The sequence below is a fragment of the Lissotriton vulgaris genome, unplaced genomic scaffold (genome assembly GCF_964263255.1).
Source record: "Lissotriton vulgaris unplaced genomic scaffold, aLisVul1.2 SCAFFOLD_3668, whole genome shotgun sequence".
Lineage (NCBI taxonomy): Eukaryota > Metazoa > Chordata > Amphibia > Caudata > Salamandridae > Lissotriton > Lissotriton vulgaris.
Genome location: NW_028247357.1, coordinates 107,699 through 131,958, shown reverse-complemented (window position 1 = coordinate 131,958; position 24,260 = coordinate 107,699). Strand labels below are relative to the sequence as shown.

At 50.2% G+C, this 24,260-nt stretch overlaps 1 protein-coding gene across 1 annotated transcript; it reads left to right on the top strand.

Annotated features, from left to right (window-relative positions):
* The first annotated feature begins 6,485 nt into the window (after positions 1-6,485).
* On the top strand, positions 6,486-16,972 carry LOC147665185 (uncharacterized). Its single transcript, XM_086949690.1, has 10 exons — positions 6,486-6,633; positions 6,772-8,232; positions 9,007-9,099; positions 9,351-9,455; positions 10,116-10,225; positions 10,379-10,573; positions 11,351-11,513; positions 12,908-13,073; positions 13,556-13,650; positions 16,887-16,972. Exons 1-10 carry the CDS (start codon positions 6,486-6,488, stop codon positions 16,970-16,972), a joined length of 2,622 nt encoding a protein of 873 aa, XP_086805816.1.
* The last annotated feature ends 7,288 nt before the right edge of the window (positions 16,973-24,260 follow it).

Here is a 24,260-nt window from a genome sequence, read left to right as displayed (position 1 = left end):
TACTGGTCTCCTCCTGAAGTACCGAGAAGATGTGGCCTAACACCGCCCCAGCTGTCGACTTTGAGACTGGTGAACTAGGTTTGGATCCCAGCGTCTATTCACCACCCTGTGATTCTAGGCAAAGCACTTGATCTTCTCGGTCCTAGAAACACTAAAGGGCAAAACGAAACCGACCTTACCAGATATGTAGGCGCATTGACATCAGCAATGACGTGCCTGCGCTTTTCAAATAATTAAATGAGGAGGTGTTATGCTAATTGACGGAGTCTTTCCTGTCCCGAAACAAAGGCCTTGAGTAGTGGTCCCCTGTGGAGCCGAGATGTCAGTCCCGTGCTACTTCGACACCCCTCCGCCATCAGAAGAGATGGAACTTCCCAACCGGAGCTGAAAGTTATGGGGAATTCCCAGCGAGACCCCCCTCTTCCCGTCTGCGCCCCTCTGCTTCTGAGATCTCACCTCACAGGAACCCGAAGAAAGGAGTGGATATTTTTACGGTAAAAATGTATGCATATTTGTGATAAAATCAGGAGTTTCAGAATTGAAAAGAAGACCACCCACAGTAATCTTGTTGAGAGAGACTTGTACCTACACTCGAGAGGTCATAACATGGAGCTCTGCGTGTGAAACACATACCTGGCCCTGGCCCAGTCCCTGCACTCCTAATGTCACTGCGTCTATCTCTGGAGTGACACATGGAGCTCCTGGTGAAACACATACCTGTCCATGGCCCAGTCCCAGCTCTCCTAATGTCACTGCGTCTATCTCTGGAGTGACACATGGAGCTCCTGGTGAAACACATACCTGTCCATGGCCCGCTCCCGGCACTCCTAATGTCCCCGTATCCAGGGTTGGATTGGGATTAAAAATCGCCCAGGGCACGCAAAAAAAAAAAGGTGTGCAATATTTGCTTTGCAAAACACTGCTTCGGTGAAGTTTTATATGAAAAAGGGGGGGGGGGGTAAAAACCTGCACGGATTAGCTTGCACTGGGGAATACAAGTGAGGCCACATCTGCTCAGGCCCCTTGCCCCCGCTCAATATACATATGTTAATGGACCAGCGCCAGCGAGAGAAAGGGAGTGACACCTGTGCCCCTTGATAAGAGGGAGTTAATGGAGGCCCATCTGCTTCCAGAAAGGCCACTCAGTCACCCACTGGGCCGCTGGGAGCCTCCGAACAACACAGAAACCGCCAATTCGCCCCCCAGACTGCTCCAAAAAGCAGCCGACAGCGGGAACTGGACAACGGCCCTTCGGGCATTGCCCGAGTGCCTGCGTTACCAATCCGAAGCTGCTCAGTCCCTGTAATCATGATGTCACCATATCTAGCTCTGGTGAGACACATGGAGCTCAATATCAAACACATGCCTGGCCGTGGCCCGGTCCCCGCACTCCTGATGTCACCATATCTAGCTCTGGTTTGACACATGGAGCTCCTTGTGAAACACATACCTGGCCGTGGCCCGGTCCCGCACTCCTGATGTAACTGTATCTAGGTCTGGTTTGACATATGGAGCTCCTTGTGAAACACATACCTGGCCGTGGCCCGGTCCCCGCACTCCTGATGTCACCATATCTAGCTCTGGTGCGACACATGGAGCTACTTGTGAAACACATACCTGGCCGTGGCCCGGTCCCCGCACTCCTGATGTAACTGTATCTAGGTCTGGTTTGACATATGGAGCTCCTTGTGAAACGCGTGCCTGGCCGTGCCCCAGTCCTTGCACTCCTGATGTCACCGTATCGAGCTCTGCTGTGACACATGGAGCTACTTGTATGTGAGACACACACCTGGCCATGACATTCTAACACTAGTAACTTATACGCGCCTCTGATCTTTTTCAGATTCGCGAACACAGTTATATCGTCAGGTAGGACACCGCGTTCTATGACAAGGCAGCGTATTGAAATATCTCATAAGGGGCAGAGAGTAATCCAGTTTCCCATTGTTTCTTTAACGACTTTCAGGTTTAAAGTCGACCGACAACATTCACAGGTATGAAATGAGACATTGTTAATATGATACAGTGAATCTTTTTATATAGCCTGTAAGGCTAGTCAGATTGAGACATACATTTAATAGACCACGCATGTGCATTTTTATTACAGCACACATCACAGAGAGTTTCAAGTACGCTCTGGTAAGCGAACACTAAAACACAGTTGTTGAGTATCAATTTGAAAGAAGAGTTGGCACACGTTAGATGTAGATCTTTTCCATTTCAGGCAATATTCATTTATTAACAACTCAACTAAGGTATGAGGCTTTACATTCAATTTAGATTTGTCAAAAGCAACCATGGGCACACACAACAATCAACATATTTTCATTTTTTCTTTTAGAGTGGCCCCTGAGGAAGGTACCGATTGGGTACCGAAATGCATCGGGCACGCAATTAAGATGTGTTATATGTTAATGTTGATCGAAATATATGAAGAATCATGAGAACGCATTCAATGTATATAGAATGTTCAAATAATTTACTGTGATTGATTTATGATATGTGATTTAAAACATGAACTTTGATGAGATTAAGAAAGATTAAAATGAATGAAAAATGATGGTTTTATCAAATAATCTAATTTGAAAACTTGAGTAGGTGTGAGATAACACCAAGTGAACAGTGCATGACTGGACTAACTTTCCGGCTAGTCTTACCAATAGCTACTTGTATGTGAGACACACACCTGGCCATGGCCCAGTCCCCCCACTCCTGATGTCACCATATCTAGCTCCTCTGTGACACATGGAGCTCCTTGTGAAACACAGACCTGCCCATGGCCCAGTCCCCCCACTCTTGATCTCACCATATCTAGCTCAGGTGTGACACATGGAGCTCCTTGTGAAACACAGACCTGGCCAAACGTCTCAGTCCCTGCACTCCAGATGTCACCGTATCTAGCTCTGGTGTGACACATGGAGCTCTTTGTGAAACCCATACCTGGCTGTAGCCCGGTCCCTGCACTCCTGATGTGACTATATGTAGCTCTGGTGTGACACATGGAGCTCTGTGTGAAACACATACCTGGCCGTGGCCCATTCCCCCCACTCCTGATGTGACTATATCTAGCTCTGGTGTGACACATGGAGTTCTGTGTGAAACACATACCTGGCCGTAGCCCAGTCCCCCCACTCCTGATGTCACCATATCTAGCTCTGGTGTGACACATGGAGCTCCTTGTGTGTGACACACATACCTGGCCGTGGCCCAGTCCCCCCACTCCTGATGTCACCATATCTAGCTCTGGTGTGACACATGGAGCTCCTTGTGTGTGACACACATACCTGGCCGTGGCCAAGTCCCTGCACTCTTGATGTCACTGTATGTAGCTCTGGTGCGACACATGGAGCTACTTTTATGTGACACACGCACCTGTCCGCGGCCCAGTCCCTGCACTCCTGCTGCCGCTATATCTAGCTCGGGTGTGACACATGGAGCTCTGTGTGAAACGCAGACCTGGCCATTGCTCAGTCCCTGTAATCATGATGTCACTGTGTCTAGCTCTGGTGTGATACATGGATCTTCTTGTGAAAGACTTTGCTGGTCCCTGCACCACTCCTGCGCTCTCTGTGAATCACATACCTAAGACCTCCACTACTTCCCTCAACTTGACTGTCACCACATGGGGCTCCTATTGAAAGACATGTCTAGGATCTGTATCACCTCCTCAACCCCGGTGGAACCACATGAGCTCCTTAGAAAGGCGTACCAAGGCCCTGAGCCACTCCCTGCACTCCTGGTGTCACCACAGGGAGCAGAGCTCCTTCTGAAAGGCGTAGCTGGAGCCTGCACCTCTCTGCACTCCTACTTTCACACAGTGAGCTTCTTGTGAAAGACTTACCTGGGCACCACATTCCTTGCTCGTGAGGTCACCACAGTGAGCTTCTTGTGAAAGACATACCTGGGCACCACTTCCCACATTCCTAATGTCACCACAGTGAGCGTCTTGTGAAAGACATACCTGGGTACCACTTCCCACACACATGACAGCACCACATGAAGCTCCTTGTGAATGTGTGACTAGGGCACCCTCCGTCCCCCCCCCACACCCCCACCCCCATGACTCGCAGCACTCCTGGTTCAGCCACTGTGATTTCATTGTGCACGGTTGACCCTTTTCACACCCTCTCACAATCAGACTCACTTCTATACGGCGCTGCCACGAGTATTCACGAGGAAACCCCTGCTCGCGGCATCGCGTGCGGGGGACAATCCACGCCCAGACTTTGTCCTTGTGGGAACTGCGCCTCGTCGCCCAGATCAGTTTAGAATATCACAATATTAATAACCATCATCATCATTATTAAAAAAAAAACTTAAAAATATATATTTCACAAACGAAATATTAATTCATCTCTTGAGCTCTACCTTCTTGTGTTTTCCCTGGTTTTATTACATTCCACGCTATGACCTTTGTCCTAGGAAGAGAAATTTCTTTGTTTCAAGATAAATAAAAGATACGGGTCCTTCTTAAGCCTCCTGGCGTGAGAGGGGCTCGGGTGACGGACAGGTTGAGGTGACGGGTGGAGGAGAGAGAGCGACGAGGGGGAAATTCCACTCACCTTGCAGGGCCCCCCCCCACACCAGCCCCTCCCACCTCAGACTGTGTATAAAACCTGCCCGAGCCGAGAACAGGCAGAAGAGGAGCAGCTGGCCTGCCCTCACAGAGACCCCCAGAAATAGGACCGGAGTCACAGGGCGTCTTTCCAGACCAGACCCTCAAGGAGAGACCCGCGGACACAGGAAGCTAGACGACCATCACCAGAGCAACCCTCACAGAGGAGAGAAGCAGCACCGACCCTCACAGACGAGAGAAAGCAGCGATCCTCACCAGAGCAGCCCCTCAGAGGAGAGACAGCACCGACCCTCACCAGAGCAGCCCTCACAGTGGAGAGACAGCACCGATCCTCACCAGAGCAGCCCTCAGAGGAGAGACAGCACCGACCCTCACCAGAGCAGCCCTCAGAGGAGAGACAGCAGCAACCCTCACCAGAGCAGCCCTCAGAGGAGAGACAGCACCGACCCTCACAAGAGCAGCCCTCAGAGGAGAGCCAGCAGCGACCCTCACCAGAGCAGCCCTCACAGAGGAGAGACAGCACCGACCCTCACGAGAGCAGCCCTCAGAGGAGAGACAGACCGACCCTCACCAGAGCAGCCCTCAGAGGAGAGCCAGCAGCGACCCTCACCCGAGCAGCCCTCAGGGGAGAGACAGCACCGACCCTCACCAGAGCAGCCCTCACAGAGGAGAGACAGCACCGACCCTCACGAGAGCAGCCCTCAGAGGAGAGACAGCACCGACCCTCACAAGAGCAGCCCTCAGAGGAGAGACAGAACCGACCCTCACCAGAGCAGCCCTCACAGAGGAGAGACAGCACCGACTCTCACAAGAGCAGCCCTCAGAGGAGAGACAGCACCGACCCTCACAAGAGCAGCCCTCAGAGGAGAGACTGAACCGACCCTCACCAGAGCAACCTTCACAGAGGAGAGACCACACCGACCCTCACCCAAGGGTCCCTCAAAGAAAACGGAGGCGCGGCCCCGTGACGGAAAACAGAGCTCCCGTCCCTCGGTATGTACAAACTTAGCCTCTGTGATACTTTCCTCTTGTGAAAAACCTGTCCACGCCTGCACCTTTCAGTGTGAGCGGCCTGTCCTTGTATCTCCACACAGCGCAGCCTGTCCCTTCACAGTGCTTTACTCTGATCTGTCCAGCCTGCCCCGCTCTCACTTTGCACCTGTCTGTCCCATCTCCACCTGCCCGTCTCTCTGTGGCTCTTACCTCTGGTTCAGATTTAACTTCTTAACTCGTCTCACCTCGTGAACTTTCACCAAATTTCAGCTCCTGTTCTCACCTCTAAGCTCCATTTTACCTCCTGCCCTAGTCTTAGTTTCACTGCGAACCCCATCTCATCCCCTGCACCCCTTTCACTGGCTGTTCTCATTTTACTTCCTGTCCCTCCCCGGCTCCTATCTCAATTCTGGATCGAATTTTGCCCACTGTCCCACTCTCACAAGTGTCTTTGATCACACACTCTGTTCCACTCATGTCTCTTCCTTCTCACTCCCTGTCCCACTGTCATCTGGCTTCAATCACACCTACTGTCCCACTCTCACGATTTCCATCTCACCCACTGTTCCACTCTCACATGTGTCTTCCATCTCACCCACTGTCCTACTCTCACACCCTGTTCCCATCTCACCTCTGTCTGATATTAGGCCTCTGCCTCCTGTCTCACCCCCTGTTCCCCATCCAACCATGTGCACCAATTTACCCACCCAGCTACCCGTCTTCCATCTCATTCTTACCCCCATACCCCTCTCACCCCCTGTCGCAATCTCACCTCTTGTTCCCTCTCACCTCCTGTTCCAATCTCACCTCTTGTTCCCTCTCACCTCCTGTCCCAATCTCACCTCTAGTTCCCTCTCACCTGTGGCTAATTTCTTATCTTTTGCCCTCTCTCCCCTCCCCAGGTCTGCCACTCACCATGGAAGGCTTCGCCTCTGTGTACTACAGTGAACCATCCGTCATGGGCTTCCTCGCCAACGTCATCAGCGCCTTCCTGGTGGCCCTACAGAACTTCTTTTCCTTCCACACCAAAATGAACGCTGAAGGGGTGGAGAACATCCTGGCAGGTGAGTGTGGAAGCCACAGATCACACAAAGAGTTACAGGTGGCGCTGGGATAACATGCATAGGACACTTGGAGGGAGGGGGTACACACTTGCACACACACACGCACGTGTTGCTCAATGCCTGTGTTATCTCTTGCAGGGGTCCATCTCATCCTGATTGGAGGACTGACACAGCTCATTGCAGGCTTCCTGTGCTTCCGGAAGTATGATCACCTTGGGAGCACCGCCTTTGTGGCATTTGCCGCCCTCTGGAGCAGCTACGGGGCTACACGTGTCGTCCTGGGCGCGTACCCCACCATCCACAACACCACACAAACCCTGAACATTTCTAACAATCAAACCATCATGGCCGCCTCCCCTCTTCCGGTCGCTGAGAGCGCAGTAGCAGGGCTGGTGGCATACACCGCCGTCGCCTTCATCCTCTCCTTCTGCTCGGCCACCGTTAACTACGTCATGCCTTTCGTGTTTGGCGCCATCACCCTCACGCTGGTCTTTGAGGCGGTGGGGCTCTTCGGACAGTGGGCGCTGGTGGTCTCGGGGACCCTGGAGCTGCTCATTGTGTTGATTGGGTTCTATGGCGCCACTGCCCTGCTCCTGAAGGGCCTGACCCAGAGGTACGTCCTTCCGGGCTTCGGGAACCCCTTGTTCAGCGTCTTGCTTCTGGGCTCGGCCAACAGCACCTCTTCCAGTGGCATCGGGGAAGAGACCAAGAAGAACTCCAAGTACGCGGAGCCCATGGCCTTGGGACACATCGCCGACGCGGTGGCCTCGCTCATCTTTGCCTTTTATTGCTTTGGGTACATGAAGACCTTCTACATTGGCGCCATCTGGGTCAGCATCAATGCGCTGTCCCAGCTCTGCGCCAGCTACTACAGTTACTTGAGAGAAGACGTCTACCACACCACCAAGCTTGGGCTCCACAGCCTCTTCTGGCTGCTGATGTCCTGGGAAGAGTTCATCCTCACGGTGCTCCTCACGGGGGACAATGTGGACAAGAGCCGAGCGGGCATGGTGGGGGGCTGGTTCTTTCTGGTCGCCGCTTGCATCCTCTGCCTGATGTCCCTCAACAGAGACCTCCTGGAGGTGCTGCAGAATTCATGCTTCCTCCTCCTCACGGTCTCCACCATCCACCAGATTCCACTCCTGGGATCCCATATCTTCTTCGGAGTGGTCTGCAGCATCTACACCGCCACCTCCCTCTACGCCACTTTTGCCAGCCTCATTAACTCCATCGCTGATAAGTCGCTGATCTCTACTGGTCCCCAAGTGATGTCATCGGCTGCGCTCCAGGACTTGCTGCTGAGCCTGAAGCGCGTCACCAGCAAGTCTAAGGAGGGCCAGGAGGTCAGCACCACCAGATGCCAGCTCCCTGATGCCCTCTTCTTCTTCTGCAATGGCCTGGCATCACTCTCTGCCATCCAGGGGTCCCTCAGTGACCCCACCAGAGCCCACCTCTCCATCCCTTGGGTGCTGATCCCCGGCGCTCTCTTCCAGTTGTACGTCTGCAGGATCGTGGTCCAGAGAGGGCGAAGATTTGGGTCGGTCTTACCATTCTTTTACGCTGCTGTATGGGCCACATGGGCGTGGCTACGACTTGCAGGTAATTTATGATCTCTTAATCTTTACAATGTGTAAAATGAATTCACAATAGTCCTAGGGATCCAGTGTCATGAAGCTTCTGAGTGGTTTAGATCCTTAGGCATACCAGTAGGGACAGTGGGGTCATGTATATTTCTGGTTATTGGTTTCATTTGGAGCAGCCATGCATGCAGGTAGTTTCTTGATGACATCACATGCAGTTCTTTGTCTGACTGGGGGGCCCTTGTGACCTGATGAAGTACCTGGGAGGGGTCATATGTGATGGCTGCCAGGTGGGGGGCAAATGGTTGAAAAGGAGGTGGGCACTAGGAGGGGACTAATGACTTATGGAACCATTAATTGGTCTGGATAAACTATTGATAAACTATTGTTGATAATCCAGGTGTGGGAAGAACAAAAAGGTATTAATATTATTGTTCAAATAACTGGCCATTTCTTGTACCCGGGGGCATATTTACCAGAATTTAATTTTCGCTTGTCTTCTGACTCATGCGAGAAAACACCTTATACTGGGATAAGGAGCTCAGGGAAGTGTGTATCAACAAATCGGGCCGCACCTTTTCAGGGTGGGGTGGAAGATACAGTTTTGCACATCATCAAAAGTCAACATCCAGCCCCATGATTGGCTGTTAGATGATCGAGGTGTTGACAGTATATGGTCCTCTCCATCCCTTGTCTCTGCTCCTAGCCCTCTCCTGCCTTTGAAGGAAGAGCTCCTTCCTGTGTTCTGCTTCATCCATGACTAACCCTCTGCCCCCTCCTCTTCCCTCTCCAGGTCCCCTGCTGAATATCCACGTCGCCAGTTATGGTGCATTCACTGTTGGTGCCGTCACCTTCCTGGTCATTAATGTCTTCCTGATGTCCTTGGGTAAGTCTCTCCGGATCCCGAGGTTCAGTCATCCCTCTGTTGAATCCTTGAGGCCCAGGTGCCCTGACAGACAGCAGCTGCTTCCGGCTGCAGTGGGTTCGGGCCGGAGTCTGTCCTTCGATGGTCCATATGGACAGTTCTGAGGCATCGTAGCGTCCTCATCTAAAGACTTAAACAACTGCAAACCCCGCTGACCTCTGAAATATGTCATTTCCGGCCTCTGACGCCATCTTGTTCTGCTTGTTCCACAGTCGCCTATGCCAACGTGGTGCTGGTGCTGCTCGCGCTGCTGATGGAGGCGGTGATGGTCTGTTTCCTGCTCTTCACCTTGGAATGCCTGCCCCTCGCGCTCGAGAGTAAGTGGACGCCTTCACTGTGGGATCCTCATGTGTGTTAATGCATGTCTGTGATCTCTAAAGGGTTAATAAACAGGCAATATCTATCAAGTGCCATCCCGAGTCCACCTGCAATGTGGTGGGGGCTAAAGGGAAGTGGTATGTAGAAAGGACTGGAGTGTGCCTGACAAGCCTGTGCTTCTGAAGGGCTGTGGGGGGTGAACAGAGTCAGTTACATGTCAGGCTCTGCTAGAGTTGGTCTCTACAAGGCAAGGTGGGCTGGAATGGAGTCAGTCACAAACCTGACATGTGTCTAGTTCTCTGCCAGACCTCCACATCTCTTAGTTTCTGTACCTGTCTCTCCACTGCTGCCTTAACATCACCTTCTTATAATACGAAGAGTTGGAGTAAGCCCCATAACCCTAGGAACCAGGATAATTAAGTATAAACCAAGACGGGGTTCCTGTACCAGTTTAAATGTTTTACCACACTTAATTACATACAGAGAGAAGGCGAGTGAAAAAGTAATCTGTCTTATGTTTTTATTTTATTGCCTTGGGTGGCATTTCCCTTCTTGAAATCCCTCCTGAAGGGAGCCCCCGTCTTGGTTTAGCACACTTGTCTCTTTTGTTGATTTTATGAACTTTATGTCTAATTTTCCCCTCTTTGTGTTACTTTCAGTCACTGTGTTGTCCGTCTTCAGTGTCGTCTGTATCTACGGAGCGGCGGCATCTCTTGGAAACTGCATTTTCAGCAAAGACCTAATTCCCATGGGACCCTCTTTCTTCAAGGTACAGTGATAAGTACATGTAATATGTTACGATCACTATTCTTTCCGATATGTCTGTCCATCTCTGTCCTCTAACTCTGTGATGTGCATGTGCTGCTCAAAAGCAGCTGTAGGTGGCGCTGTCTCACCCCTTGTCTGCTCTTTGTCCTTCTAGGAAACGAAGTCAGAGGAGAAAGTTGAGGCGTCCGACTCCTGCGTGTGCCCCGATTCCTATCGCACCGGCAGTCTAAGGACCATCGCCGCCCTGCTGGACCAGGGTGGGGTGTGCGGGGTCCCCACAGACACGGTCTACGCCCTGGCGGCCTCCTGCAAACACCCCGAGGCCATCCAGAAGATTTACACCATCAAGGTGAGCACCGAGGGGCCGACTTCCGGCGGAATTTACCGAGTCCGAGACAGATGCTCTGTCATTGAAGAATAAGGGACACCTTTTAGCAGAACAGTTAGAAATCACCCTGTGGGCGGAGACATTGTCATGGAAACGTCAGGGTGAAACCATTCTGCAGGGGTGTGATTACCATGGTGATACCAGCCTGGAGTATGTATATATAGAGATATTGTCATGGAGACGTCAGGGTAAAACCATTCTGCAGGTGCAGGATTACCATGGTAAAATCTGCCTAGAAACTTCCATCTCCATTTTTTTTTTTTTAAGGAAAACAGCCAGGTTAAATGGTAGCTTGTCATTCTTTGCAGGGAGAGTGGGGGATGGGTGTGATAAGGGAGGTGTGGGCTCCAGTCCACTCACAGTCTCAGGAGAGAATCCTGCTTATGGGGCAGAAGGGCCCAGCGAGATGCTATCACATGCACAATAAAGATGCTAATGCCCCAGAGCACACAGCGAGTCTGCGTTCTCAGATTATGAACCCACAGTGCAGATTCCAAAGCACTGAATTCTGTGTCCAGTGTCTGTCTGCTGTAGGTCATTAGAAGGTCCTACAGGCTTTTAACTTGTACAATCTCTTGGCTAGCACTAGATACATTTAGTTTATTTTCAGAGGTGGTGTGACTGGGTCTAAGCTCATTTTTAGGTATCACGTGATCCTGCACAGAATGTCTGAAGGTCATGACCTCCCTCTTCTCTCTCTAAACCAATCATTTCTCCCCTCTCTTACATCCTCTGCAGGACCGACCCCTGGAGAAGCCCATCTGTATCTGCATCTCCCACCTGGACCAGCTGCGGGCCGTGAGACCCCCCTTCAGCCCCCTGCTGTGGGACTTCATGGGGAGCGTCTACCCTGGGGGTGTCAGCTGCATTGTCCAGAAGGGGGAGTGGCTGAAGAGGATGGGTGAGTGTGACCTCTTCTGCATGGTCTGTTTCCTTCTCCAAAGAGGGGTGGGCTGGGCAGGGTAGAGGGGTGGGGGCTACAAATGCCAGAAGTTGTGCCTGGGGACATTCAGGGGTGGGCCCACTTCATATAAGTGCTGCTTGTCTAGATCATGCTTCATTCACCCCCTCTCCCCCCCCAATATGTACCGACCCCCATGTCAGGCAGGTATTACACCCACCTGTCACTCCATTCACCCCCAAAGCCTACAGACCCCCATCTTATGTAGCATTGTATGTAGATATCAGGGTCCATTCACCCCTTTACGTCTACAGGGCCCCATCTCACGAAGTTACGGTGTGTACATATCTGAGTTCATTCAGCCCCCTAATATATGCATACCCCAGTCCATGCGGATATTACCTGCACATTCACCCCTTGATATCTACAGACCCCCATCTCATGGGGGTATAACAAGCACACAGACCCCCTGATGTCTACAGACCCCCCTCTCATGCTTGCAGTGCATGTACATTAACCCTCCTGCTGTTTATATACGCCCATCTCATGTAGCTGTTGTATGTACATATCAGGGTCCAGTGACCCCCCATTGTGTGTACAGACCCCCATCTCATGTAGTTATTGCATGTGCATATCAGGGTCCAGTCCCCCTTAATGTGTAACAAGCCCAATCTCATGCAGGTATTCTATGCACATTCACCCCTAAAGCACACAGACCCCCATCTCATGTACCCATTGCATGTACATATTGTATATATTATGTATATATGTGTGTGTGTGTGTGTGTGTGTGATGTATGTGTACATGTGTGTAAAACAGATAAAGAAATAGATGTGACTCGCACAATTCCTGACTAAAACATGAATTAAACCCCACAGCAATGACAAAAAAAGGAAAGGTTGCTTTCATTATACTATGGCTGTATAAGAAGAAAAAAAATGGTGTGCTGAGTCAGTGTACTTTTCAGTTGTAAAATAGTCCCTCGCACAGACAGAATGATATATCAAATAGCCATAAAATTATGTAAGACAGAAAAACTTTTCTGGCTGAAGTCTTTTTTAAAGAATTGTTGACAATATGCATTGCAGACATCTGGCCTCTCAAGATATAACAAACAAATGTGTGCATGCCTTTCACAGTATGCTTTAGTAGAACTTCTTTCATACTGAATGGATAATGTGTGCAATCACTTATTCAAGGACTTTAATTAACTCTTGATGTTCTGAGGCTAGACCATTCAAACATCTGCTCAAATTAAGCACAACCAATTGAAGGCACCACTGTACAGCAACTCTGGTCATGATGCTAAGCAAATAAATACAGTCAAACACAAATGCTCACTCCCTCACACCTGACATGTTGCTGATTAATTTTGTTATTTTCTCCTCCTGCAGGAGTTGGACCAGCATATGACATTGTGGGCACTAAAGACTCCATCATGATCCGAGTGCCGGACCACACCATCTCTGCCCACCTGACCGACATGACCGGCCCTCTGGCCATCACCTCTGCCAATCCCAGCGGGGAGTGTGATAGCACCCACCATGACATGGTCATCTCGTGAGTATTCACTCAGAACAGGGGTTCAAATCAGGAAAAGGGTGTGAGTGGGCCTTCTGCGGATGGGATGGTGCCTGGGGTTTGAGAGTTACTAGATGGCTGCTAGGGGCTGAGGGCAGAGGCAAGGGTTGTTGAGGGGTGTGAGCTGAAGATCCTGAAAGGTGAAAGGAAGAGTGTGGGAGTATTGATGGGTGGTGTGCTTCTTTGCATGAGTTTAGGCTTTTTTAAGCATTTGATTAGACTGGTGCTACTGAAAGGTGGCGGAAGGGGTAACAGTGTTTGTGATATCGCAGCCATATGTTAAAGTGTTTGAGATGCTTAGCATAAGCCTATATGTGGGCGCATTAAACACAGGTGTGTTTGACCGGTTGAGGTCAGGTAGATGTTTGCCAGCCTGCGGCTTCCCCTCAATCCCCAGCACCTGAGCCTTTGTCGATGATTACTTTAAATGAGTGATTTTGTATTTCCTCTCTGTGTTCCAGGCGTCTACGACACAAGCTGGAGGGGGTGCTATGTGATGGGGACTCCTACGAGATGGTGGGCTCCACAGTGGTGAACTGTCTGAGGATAGATGAAGGTGAGTCTCAACCAATGCTTGTTTCTGTTTCATCTCTCCCCCTGCTATTCGCAAGGTAGACTCAGGAGCATCCATGGATGTGAACAGAGGTCTCTGCTCCCCACCACCCCTCCTCACCCACCACACACCTGCCATGAGAATTAGGAAACACCAGTCCTGGTCCAGTGCATTCCTGGTGTCCAAGGCAGACAGACCTACAAAGCCCAGAATGAATGGACAGCGGAAGCATGAAATTGGCCAGAATGAATGTGTAACTAAAAGATGCACTTTATTGAGCCCCTGAGGAAAACTCCAAGCGCTTGGTCTAAGTTTGAAGGGATGCCACCTGAGGTTTCCTACCTGTGCCGACTCCTGACCCCCACTTTCAAATTAACAAGCCTTTCTCTTTATCATTAGTCTGCACCATTGGTGTACAGTGTTTCATAATTTGTTTCACAAAATATCGCTAAAATTACATGAACGGTGTGAAATGTGGTTGCATGAACATTTCATGGTAGTTAGTACATACTGCACATTAAAAAGTCCCGTTAGATACTGGCAGTAGACTTAGACAAAAATGTTTCTCACTGAGACATTTTATGCTCAAAGCCGTCTGCACTGATGAAGAAATGATACAAATTTCCTAACGCAAATTTGGCAAATTTAGCAATAGTGATAACAAATTCACCCAGACTTAGTCAGCACATGGACCCAGAGCTTCCTTCAGTAAGACAATATCCCCCAAGAGGGGATCTTTTATTTTCTCCCCAACTCATCGTTCTTTGTCGGGGACAATCCTACCCTGCCCAAGTTACCCAATGCCTGACGGTTCTTACTCTGGACCCATCTGAAAATAGAGACCTCAGAATCACAGATTCCGACATGATGATTTATAAAATATAGACCATACACAAATATACACAAATGTCTCTTTAAAGAGCATTCGACCTTTTAAAAGTTCCTAATTCCAGTGAGACTCACTTTCTAATTATGGGAATACAGAGTTAACTTACTTTTCCATCTCCTGTCTGAGTTTATTGGCCAAGTGCTTGATGGCGAGTTTACTCCTGGTCGACATTTTTGCAGGGAGATAGTTGGTGTGGAAGATATTTTGGCCGTGGGAGCTTTCGAGTCTGTATTTTAGCTGTTTGTTGTTTCCATGATATCCCACCTTGCCCCAGTCATTCAATGTCCAGCCGCGGTCGGTAGTGGGATGACCTGCAGGGCGGTGACGTGGGGAGGGGGAGGGTCCGGATGGGGGGTGGCAATGTATGGATTACAGAGTTTTACAGGTAAGTAAACATATAATTAAATAAAACAAATTTCGTTGCGTGCACTGCATCACCAAATGCAATGCAGTTCGAGCAACGAAATTCTCTTTCATCAATATCAAATAGCCTTCTACGTGCCTCCCAGACAGGGTTTCGCCCTTTACATGGGACTGAAACCGCCCTTTACATGGGACTGAAACCGCCCTTCTGGCGGTAACAGAGGAGGCAAGAGCAGTGTTAGACCGGGGAGGAAAAGTCGCCATTATCTTATTAGACCTCAGCGCCGCGTTCGACACGGTAAACCATGTCACGCTACTACAACGTCTGGCGGACATGGGCGTGTCGGGCGCGGCCCTGGAATGGCTGACTTCCTTCCTGGCTGACCGCTTTTTCCAGGTTTTCGAGGGCGAGGTGGTGTCGCCTAAACGCCCACTCAGGTGTGGGGTTCCTCAGGGCTCATCCCAGAGCCCCACCCTATTTAACACCTACATGGAACCCCTAGACAGGATAGTCCAACCCTTCGGTGTGCGTATTGTCACCTACGCAGACGATACCCAACTGGTGGTCTCGTTAGACCACTCGGAGGGATCGTCCAACACCTTAGGCCCCTGTCTAGAGGCTGTTGCCAGATGGATGCAATCTTCCTGTTTAAAGCTAAATGGGGAGAAGACAGATGTCATGCTATTGGGTAATCCTTCGCCCTCTGTCTTCGCATCCATCTGGCCACCATGTTTGGGCCCACCTCCTGCCCCCAAGCCCCAAATAAAAAGCTTGGGGATCTGGCTTGACACCGCCTTGAACTTCTCAGCCCAGGCCATAAAAACAGCCGCTACCTGTTTTGGATTGATGAGGATGCTGCGGAAGGTGCTCCCTCTGCTTCCATTTCAAGCAAGGAGGATCCTGGTCCAGGCCCTCGTACTATCTCGCCTGGACTATGGGAATGCCCTCTATATGGGAGCCCCATCCTTTGTCACCCAGAAGCTCCAAGTCGCCCAAAACAGTGCGGCCCGGCTGCTCTACAATCTCCCTCGCTGGCAGTCAGCAAGGAATGCCCTAAGGGAACTTCACTTGCTCCCCATAGCGGCCAGAGTTCAATTCAAGGCCATGTGTATTCTACACAAAGCCTTCTATCGCCAAGGCCCTGCAATCTTACAGCCCCTGGTCACTCCCTATGTTCCACCCCGCGCCCTCCGATCCGGGACCCTCCAATTGGCTACCTTGACCAGAATCAAGAAAGCCCGCTGGGGAGGCCGCTCTTTTTCACACACTGCGGCTAAACTTTGGAATACTCTTCCTTTACCCCTGCGAGAAACCACTAATCATCTCGCCTTCAGGAAAGCTCTGAAAACTCACTTGTATGCTAACCTCTGCTGATCTGCCCGAGCCTGCGTTAACTAAGCTTTCAGTCACAAGCGCTACGAGGCCTCCGGGTAGATAGCGCTATATAAGTGCAATTTTCATTCATTCATTCATTATTTATTTATATGTTTACTTACCTGTAAAACTCCGTAATCCTTACATTATCACCTCCCACCCTGACCCTCCACCTCCCCACGTCACCGCCCTGCAGGTCATCCCACAATCGACCGTGGCTGCCAATGTCTCCTTGAGGGCGCACACCCCACGCTTTCTCCAGTCAGTGTATGCCACGTGAGAGGGCGGGTCCTTCCTGTACTCCGTCACCCATTGGTTCCTGAGGGCCGATCCCCACGCTTTCTCCAGTCAGTATATGCCACGTGAGAGGGCGGGTCCTTCCTGTACTCCGTCACCCATTGGTTCCTGAGGGCCGATCCCCACGCTTTCTCCAGTCAGTATATGCCACGTGAGAGGGCGGGTCCTTCCGGTACTCCGTCACCCATTGGTTCCTGAGGGGCCAATCCCCACTGTGCTTATTATGGTTGTCTCTTCCCCTCCCTCTGCTGCTCACAGACCTCAGACCTGTCCACGCTCTCTCAATCTCATGCTGTTGTGCTTCTTCCTTTCCAGGGATCCTGAGCATCGTGAGGGAGGGCTGCGTCCCCACCACCCACATCATGCAGACGTTCGAGCGCGTGAAGAACGCGCAGGTGTGAGGCTAACACGTGCTACGACCAGTCTTGTTCTACTGACCACAGCAGCATCTGCACAAGACCCGAGCCATCTGCCATTTGCACTTTATTAACCGGAAATGGAATCTTGACAATCTGAGGCCGTATACCCGCGTCGAGCCTGGGCCGAAAGGAAGACATTATCAGAACAGACTTACAGACTTCAGTGGAGTTAGACATTCTTATAGACAACTCACAATACTTTTTTGTCATCATACTTCATTTGGATTGATAGGCAGATGTTTTCTACCCTTCACTCTCCAACAAGGTATTGGCCTGAAAGTCAGTGCTTGGTGATGTGTACAGCGACAGATCCTCTATTCCACGCCCCTCAGGATGCACGGGCACAGATCCAATGTATATATACTGTTGCATTCTGTTTGCGTTCTTTGCTTGAATATTACATTTTACCCTCTGTCCTTTTAATTTAATTTTAATTTAATGCTGATACCGATGTTGATGACACATTCTATTTATTTTGGTACTCTGAGGATGTCTGGTCCTGTCAGATCTCAACAGACTCGTGTGACAGAATACTGCAGAGACAGAGATCTCATATTGTTACAACCACAACTATTGGCTTCACTGGATGGTGCCGGCCACCAATCGAGAGGAGCTGCAAGAATCACTGACAGAAGTTTTTGAGTCTTAGGGACCTACACATAGTATTTAACTTATTTAATATATTGGAGTTTGTATTTATTGAAATAAAATTGCCCTTAAAAAGAAACTGTCTTTTCTCTTTGATGCCGGGGGACCCATACCACGAATCCTCCTGTGATGCAGCTGTGAAAGAAGGTGTCATGTGTGTGTGAGTGTGTGCATTTATTGTGCAAAATGCAGTGGTATAAAACCCATATTTCACATGTAACCATGAAGTTTGGAATATATTTCATGGTTTTCATTGAAATTTGGGTTTTATCATCATAATCAAAGCCCCAAAAAGCACTCTGCAGCAGAGCTTTACCCTTGTCTGGGCTACTAGAATTAGGCTCAATGGAGAACATAAATATGTGCCATGGCCATCAAATTTAAGTGTACAGAAAAGGCAAATTATGTGGGAAATTCTCTGAAAATATTATTTTGGTCCATTTATGGTAGAAACAACATTTTCTCTTGAAATTCCCAAAGTATGTGTCAAACGCAATACATCATGAAATTAACACTGTAACCACAGAATCACATACATTCTGAAGTCTTCACTGTTGCCCATTATTTTATTGGACACTGTTATTAATGAAAGGCAAACAAACCCTAAACATTCTAATTCCAATCAATGCCCATTGGTAGCTACAGTTTTAAGAGAACAGGTTTTTGTCAACAGGTGTAGTACCCAAATACTAATATCAAATCTAAAGAATCCATAACAGGTAACATGTAAGTAAGGCAAGAAAGCGGAGATGATAGTGGACTGTCGTTCCTGCACCTCTATACCAGTTTTCTCTTGTGTTGATCCCGCACAACAAACTCAGACACCAACCGCCTTATGGTGTCACTGTGCTCCAGATCCTTATCAAGTAGTTAAATGATGTGCGTAGGATGAAAAAAGTCCAACAAATAAACGTAGAATTTTCAAAAAGTTCTTTTATTGTCAGGTTTTTAGATTAATTCAAAGACAAAGATTCAGCCAACACGTTTCGTTCTCATTGAGAACTTCGTCTGGGCTTCTCAGGGTAATCTCCCTTCTGAAGGAACAAACGCATGTACATTTGTGTGTGTCGTGAGAAAATTCGCATTAAAATTGCACTGAGCGGGAACCAAAGGATTTAAGGTGTTCTTTGTGCAACAGAATTCAAAACGTGGTCAGGGTCCCATTCTCAGAAAAAGAAGTCCAATAAGGTTCATCTAAACAGTAGAGCTGCAATTAGTCTGTATCAAAGTAAGGTGAAAAGAAATACTCAAAAAGAGCATCTAAAGGCTCTTTAGCAATATAGGCATGTGTTAAATCTGTATAATAATCGCGCTGACACACACCATAGTAGGAACTCCAGGCAGTAACTTTTAAATGAGGTTCAGATTGGCCCCATGGTCTGGAGGGGTTGAGGGGCTCGTATTCTTACTTAGAGTCGAGCTCGCCTTGGCAGTTGGTCACCTACTCGTCCCCGGAGACTCCATCTTGTGAGAAACTCTCCATGCTGTCTTTCATGAATTCTAGGCAACAGCCGAGCAGGCAGACAGCATGGAGGGTTAATATACAGGATGAGATTTCCTTAAATACAGGCATATGTTAACATATATTTGGGGCCCACCCGTAGTGGGGGGGGGGCACTGACCACAGACACAGGAATGGTGTGATAAAGGCCGCTTTATTGGAATCAGGTGCACCCTGCCTATTCCCCAACCTTGTCCTGTGCCGAACAAAACTAGGCCTAGCTAAATTTGTGAATGTCTGACAACCCCCCCACCCCTAACCGAATCCCCAACATTGCCACATCATACAACATCTTACAACATCCCGTCCGCAACAATACCCTCCATGCCTACCAACTGTAAATTACCTCATTGTCCCCCACCACTTACAGAAACAGCCCAGGCCTCCTCAACTACCCCCTTTCTGAACTAGGAGAAGCGCCAAAGAAGAGCGCAGCACCCGCACCTGATCCAGCGACAAACAAGCTGCCCCTCAATACCCACCTATCGATTGTGCACCATCATCCAAGAAAACCCCTTCGAGTACTACAAAAAAGCCCACGTAGAACCCCTAAAAAAACACTCACTAAAGGGCGGGTGGGCGGGCAAAAACTCATGCCCCCACTGTCCTGATGCCAGCTGCTGTGTCACTGCACCAAAATGGTGTCCAGTGACACAAGATGTCTGATTATAAAAGCCCCAGCCCAAAAACAGCCCAACTGAAGCCCAAGAAACCTCCCCCAGCCCAACCAGCTCAAATTGCTCTGCTGTGTCTCCGGTGCCCCCTTTCCCACCCCCACGGCCCCAAAACTACCCATGGGGGCAAGCCTCCCGTTGGTCGGCTGCCCCTCAAATCCCCATTGGGGCCCACCCATAGGGGGGGCACTGACCACAGACACAGCAATGGTGTGATAAAGGCCGCTTTATTGGAATCAGGTGCACCCTGCCTACTCCCCAACCTTGGCCTGTGCCGAATAAAACTAGGCCTAGCTAAATATGTGAATGCCTGACAACCCCCACCCCCACCCCTAACCGGATCCCCAACATTGCCACATCATACAACACCTTACAACATCCCGTCCGCAACAATACCCCCCATGCCTACCGACTGTAAATGACCTCATTGTCCCCCACCACCTACAGAAACAGCCCAGGCCTCCTCAACTACCCCCAACTACCCCCCTTTCTGAACTAGGAGAAGCGCCACTCGAAAGCCGCATTAGCGACTTTCGACCCCCACAAAGGACTCCAACCTCCTCGGATACCTGCGCACCCCCAAGGCCCCATCCAGCACCTCCTTCGACTGCACGATGTATAACTCCATCCCGTACCGTGAGAGATGCACTCCATCCTCCCTAAAAAATTACACCACCCCATACCTAAGCTCAGTGGTCCATCCTGCCTATCTCCTCCCTGGCACAGAAATCCCTCATCTCCCTGTTGATCTTCCGCCTCGTCCTATCAATCGCCCCAGGGCGCTCTGCCCCCCCCTCCCCCCTCCCCCAGAACCTTCTAGGAATAAATTCTGACCAGATCAAGTGGCAACCTGCCCAATTCATCTTAATCTTCAACAGGTCCCTCTTCATCTGTTTGACCAGTGCCAAACTCTTACACTGCACCAGGTCATTTTTGCCCAGATGGATAACTAACACATCCGGGCACACCGCCCCCCGGACCACATTGTTCAGCGAGGGCATCAACTCATGCCAACGCATTCCCCCCTTTCCCTGCCAATGACATCTAGACAAACTGTCATCCAAATCGAGGTTGAGCCCTCTCTGCCCACTTGACAAATGAGTGTCCCACAATGAAAATGTTCAGGCTGTCCACCTCAGCCCGCCACAGCACCTGAAAAGACACACATATCAGAGGGCGAACCAACAAGCTCAGAGCGCCTCTCCTACCTGCCGCATCCTGATGTATCACCTATAGCAATTGGACTTCCACCGCCCCAACCGCTTGATCTCTTCCTATCCCCAACCACACCGCGCTGCCTCCGTCGCCACCCCAATTCGAAACGAGTGCGTCCCAAACGCCTTCGGGTCCTCACCCATATTCCGCAGGGCGTGCCGCAGAACCCACAGAGCCTGAGCCGCTGTCACCCTGCCGCCATCCCTTTGCCTGAAAACCACGCAGTCCTCCGCATTCCGATCCGCCGCCAACTGCCGGCCCCCCGAGGCCCAGCACCACCCACATCCCCACCCCCCTCTGACGCAAACGCACCGCAACTTCCCGGTCCCGCATCTCCATGTCCTCCCACAGGAGTCCCTGGCCCCTTACGAGCCTACCAACTCCGACACCTGAAACGCTACAAAAAATAGCCAGGACATGAGCGTGGAAAACAATACTGCCTCGCTTCCGCTCCGGTACACCGACAGCAACACACCAATCAATGCCCCCAGCAATGCCCTCGTGACCGGCTGACGCTGCACCACCCGCGCTCCCCTCTCCCTCGCCCACCCTTCCAGCAATCGAGCCCCCAACTCACCCGCCGACGGGGGGTACTCGCACCACAACTTCCCCATGAACGCCACCGCCGCCAATTTGCCCGCAATCGTCACCCGCGACAGACCCCTGTCCATCAGACTCAACATGAACTGTACCACCTGCTCCTCCCACTGCCAGGGATCCCCGAGCCTTACCGCACCCGAGCGCCGGAACTCCACCCACGCCTGCGCGTACGCCTTCCACGTAAACGCGGCCACCAACGCCATCACCAGCTGAATAACCCGGCATCTCCTACTGACCAGAGCTCCCTCGGTACTGACGTCTTGACCGTCTCCGCCGCCGTGGCTAGCCCATGGAACCTCTGCCACTGTGAACGAGACAAAGCATCCACAATGTCATTGTCCACTCCCGGCACGTGGTGCGCATGAAACATAATGTCATTCTCCAAACAGCGCAACACTAAAACTCTCATCAGCTTCAAATCCTGCGGGTCCCGCGCCGATTGGCTGTTCACCACGTGTACCACAGCCATGTTGTCCACTCTGAAAAACACCCTCTTGTGTGCCAACTCACCCGCCCACACCGTGACTGCCACCAACAACGGTGTCATGTTTATTAAGTCCGCGGCTCTCAGAAGGCTCGCCGTGACCCGAGTACGGCAACAAACATCAACAAAGACGCAGAAAACGACATTTCCCGGCATGCCCGGGAACGCGTTGCGTGATTGACGCAGAACACGCAAGACACGGAAGTAAAGGGCGTACCAAAGACGCCAACACCGCCGATTATTCCTGTTTGGACGTTACGAGGGTTGGTATCAAGCCGATCTGCTAAGATACTATTGTTTCCTATACTTACAGAGATCACTGGTGTCCCGTTCTAGGTCAGACACAGCCTCGCACTTGTTTTGAGCGGAAATCTGCTCATGAGAGCATTTTGTTTTCTAAAAGCTAACAATCTCCCTGTTGGAGGAGATGCAGTGAATCGTCTCATTGCAGGGAGGCACCTGAACCAATGCACTGATTGTTGAACTTCATGAATTAGGAAGTCATAACTCGAACAGATGACATTGTGTATTGTGCAAATTTGGAACGTCTAAGAAGTATTATCCGTTTGAGTGCCAGAGATCTACTGGTTCCATTGAATTGTTGTCACTTGAGAAGCGTTAAGACTGATGTGAAGTCTGCCGTTTTATGTACATACCTTACTTTCATCCTTAAACACAGGAGAAGAGAGACAGGGGGGTTCAAGCCTGAGGGTGTGGTGCCAACAAGAGTGAAAACAAAAACTGTTAGGTATGCCTGAGTATTGTAGTAATGATTCTTCATCCATTTGGGGAATGTGAATTATATGTTTGTTATTGTATGTCTCTTAGATACATTGGTGATCACACTCTAGCAGTGCCCCGAATCTCTTCCCCTAGGACCCAGGTCCACAGTATTTTCCTTTACAGGTAGGGATAGTTCTTGGCAATATCCAGAAAAAAAGAAAGGTTTTAGGAATGTGTTTAAGGGAGTGGGAGGGTGTATTCTAATCATCTGTCGATCTCGTTTCAGATCTCCCTCCCCGCTGTCCCTTTCCTTTCCCTCCCTTGCAGGACTGTCCTAGTCACTTGTGTGCATACTTCAGGCTCTGGAAGAGTTGTGTAGGGGAGGTTATAGGTAATTCAGCACAGCCCCGAAGAAGTGGAGAAGACGGAGCCTGACAGAATAATCACCTACAATTACTTACCTTTGAGGTTCCGTGACAATTGTAAGTGGTGTTTTCGACTCGCACGAATATGGTCGAGTCTAGTATCTATGAACCGCAAATGACGAGTTTAGTAAGTGTGCGCAGTTTCGCTGTGCTAACTTAAACCGTTCGTTTGTTATGTGGGCTTTTCATCTGTACCCACGGGTTCCATCTTAGATACGGCATCCATTTTGTCTCTTGCCCTCAAGTAGTCAGCGAACGGACGCTGTCCGCTTCGCGACCCTGGGACTCCCAAGATATTTGTGGAAGACACATGTCCTTTGAAAGTGTCTTTATGACGAGGGGGTTGCTACTGTAAGGCAGGTGGCGCCGCTTGAGGCTCATCTTGCCGCACGGACTTATTGTCTCAGCCGTGCATCTCATTAGGCACGTCCCTTTGATGCCTGTATCTCGTGCTTCCCGGCACCTCCCCTTTTACACCCTTTTCGATCTCCCCACTGTCTCCGTCTTCCTCTGCACCTGTCTTCGTTCCTGTTTCGATCCACTTTACTGCTGATTGGAATTTGCTAATGGTGGGAAGATGGGTTTTTACAGTTGGGAACCGCCAAATGTTTCCGCACTTATGTTCCGGACCTTGTATGTTTCAAAGCGACCAAAGCGACCCCTCTGGGAGCTCGATGTGGGAACTGAGTTGTAAACCTTTGTGTTCAATGTTAGCCTATGGGTAAAAACTGTATAAAAGGAGCGATCCACAAAACCAATTTGAAGCAGTCTCCCCAAGTTGCACACGGTGTGCTTGTCGTGACTTCTGTGTTCCCTGCAGTAAATAAACCTTGACTCTTTGACGCCGAAGGAAGTGTCCCGTGTCTCTGTGACTTGTACGCCGAAGCAGGTTACCCACGAAGGTTTCAGGTGTTGTGCCCTGGCACCGCTGGGTCCAAAGAACCCAGTCCTTCAGTTGGCGCCCAACGTGGGGCTGCATCAGTGGTACCGGTCCAAGCCC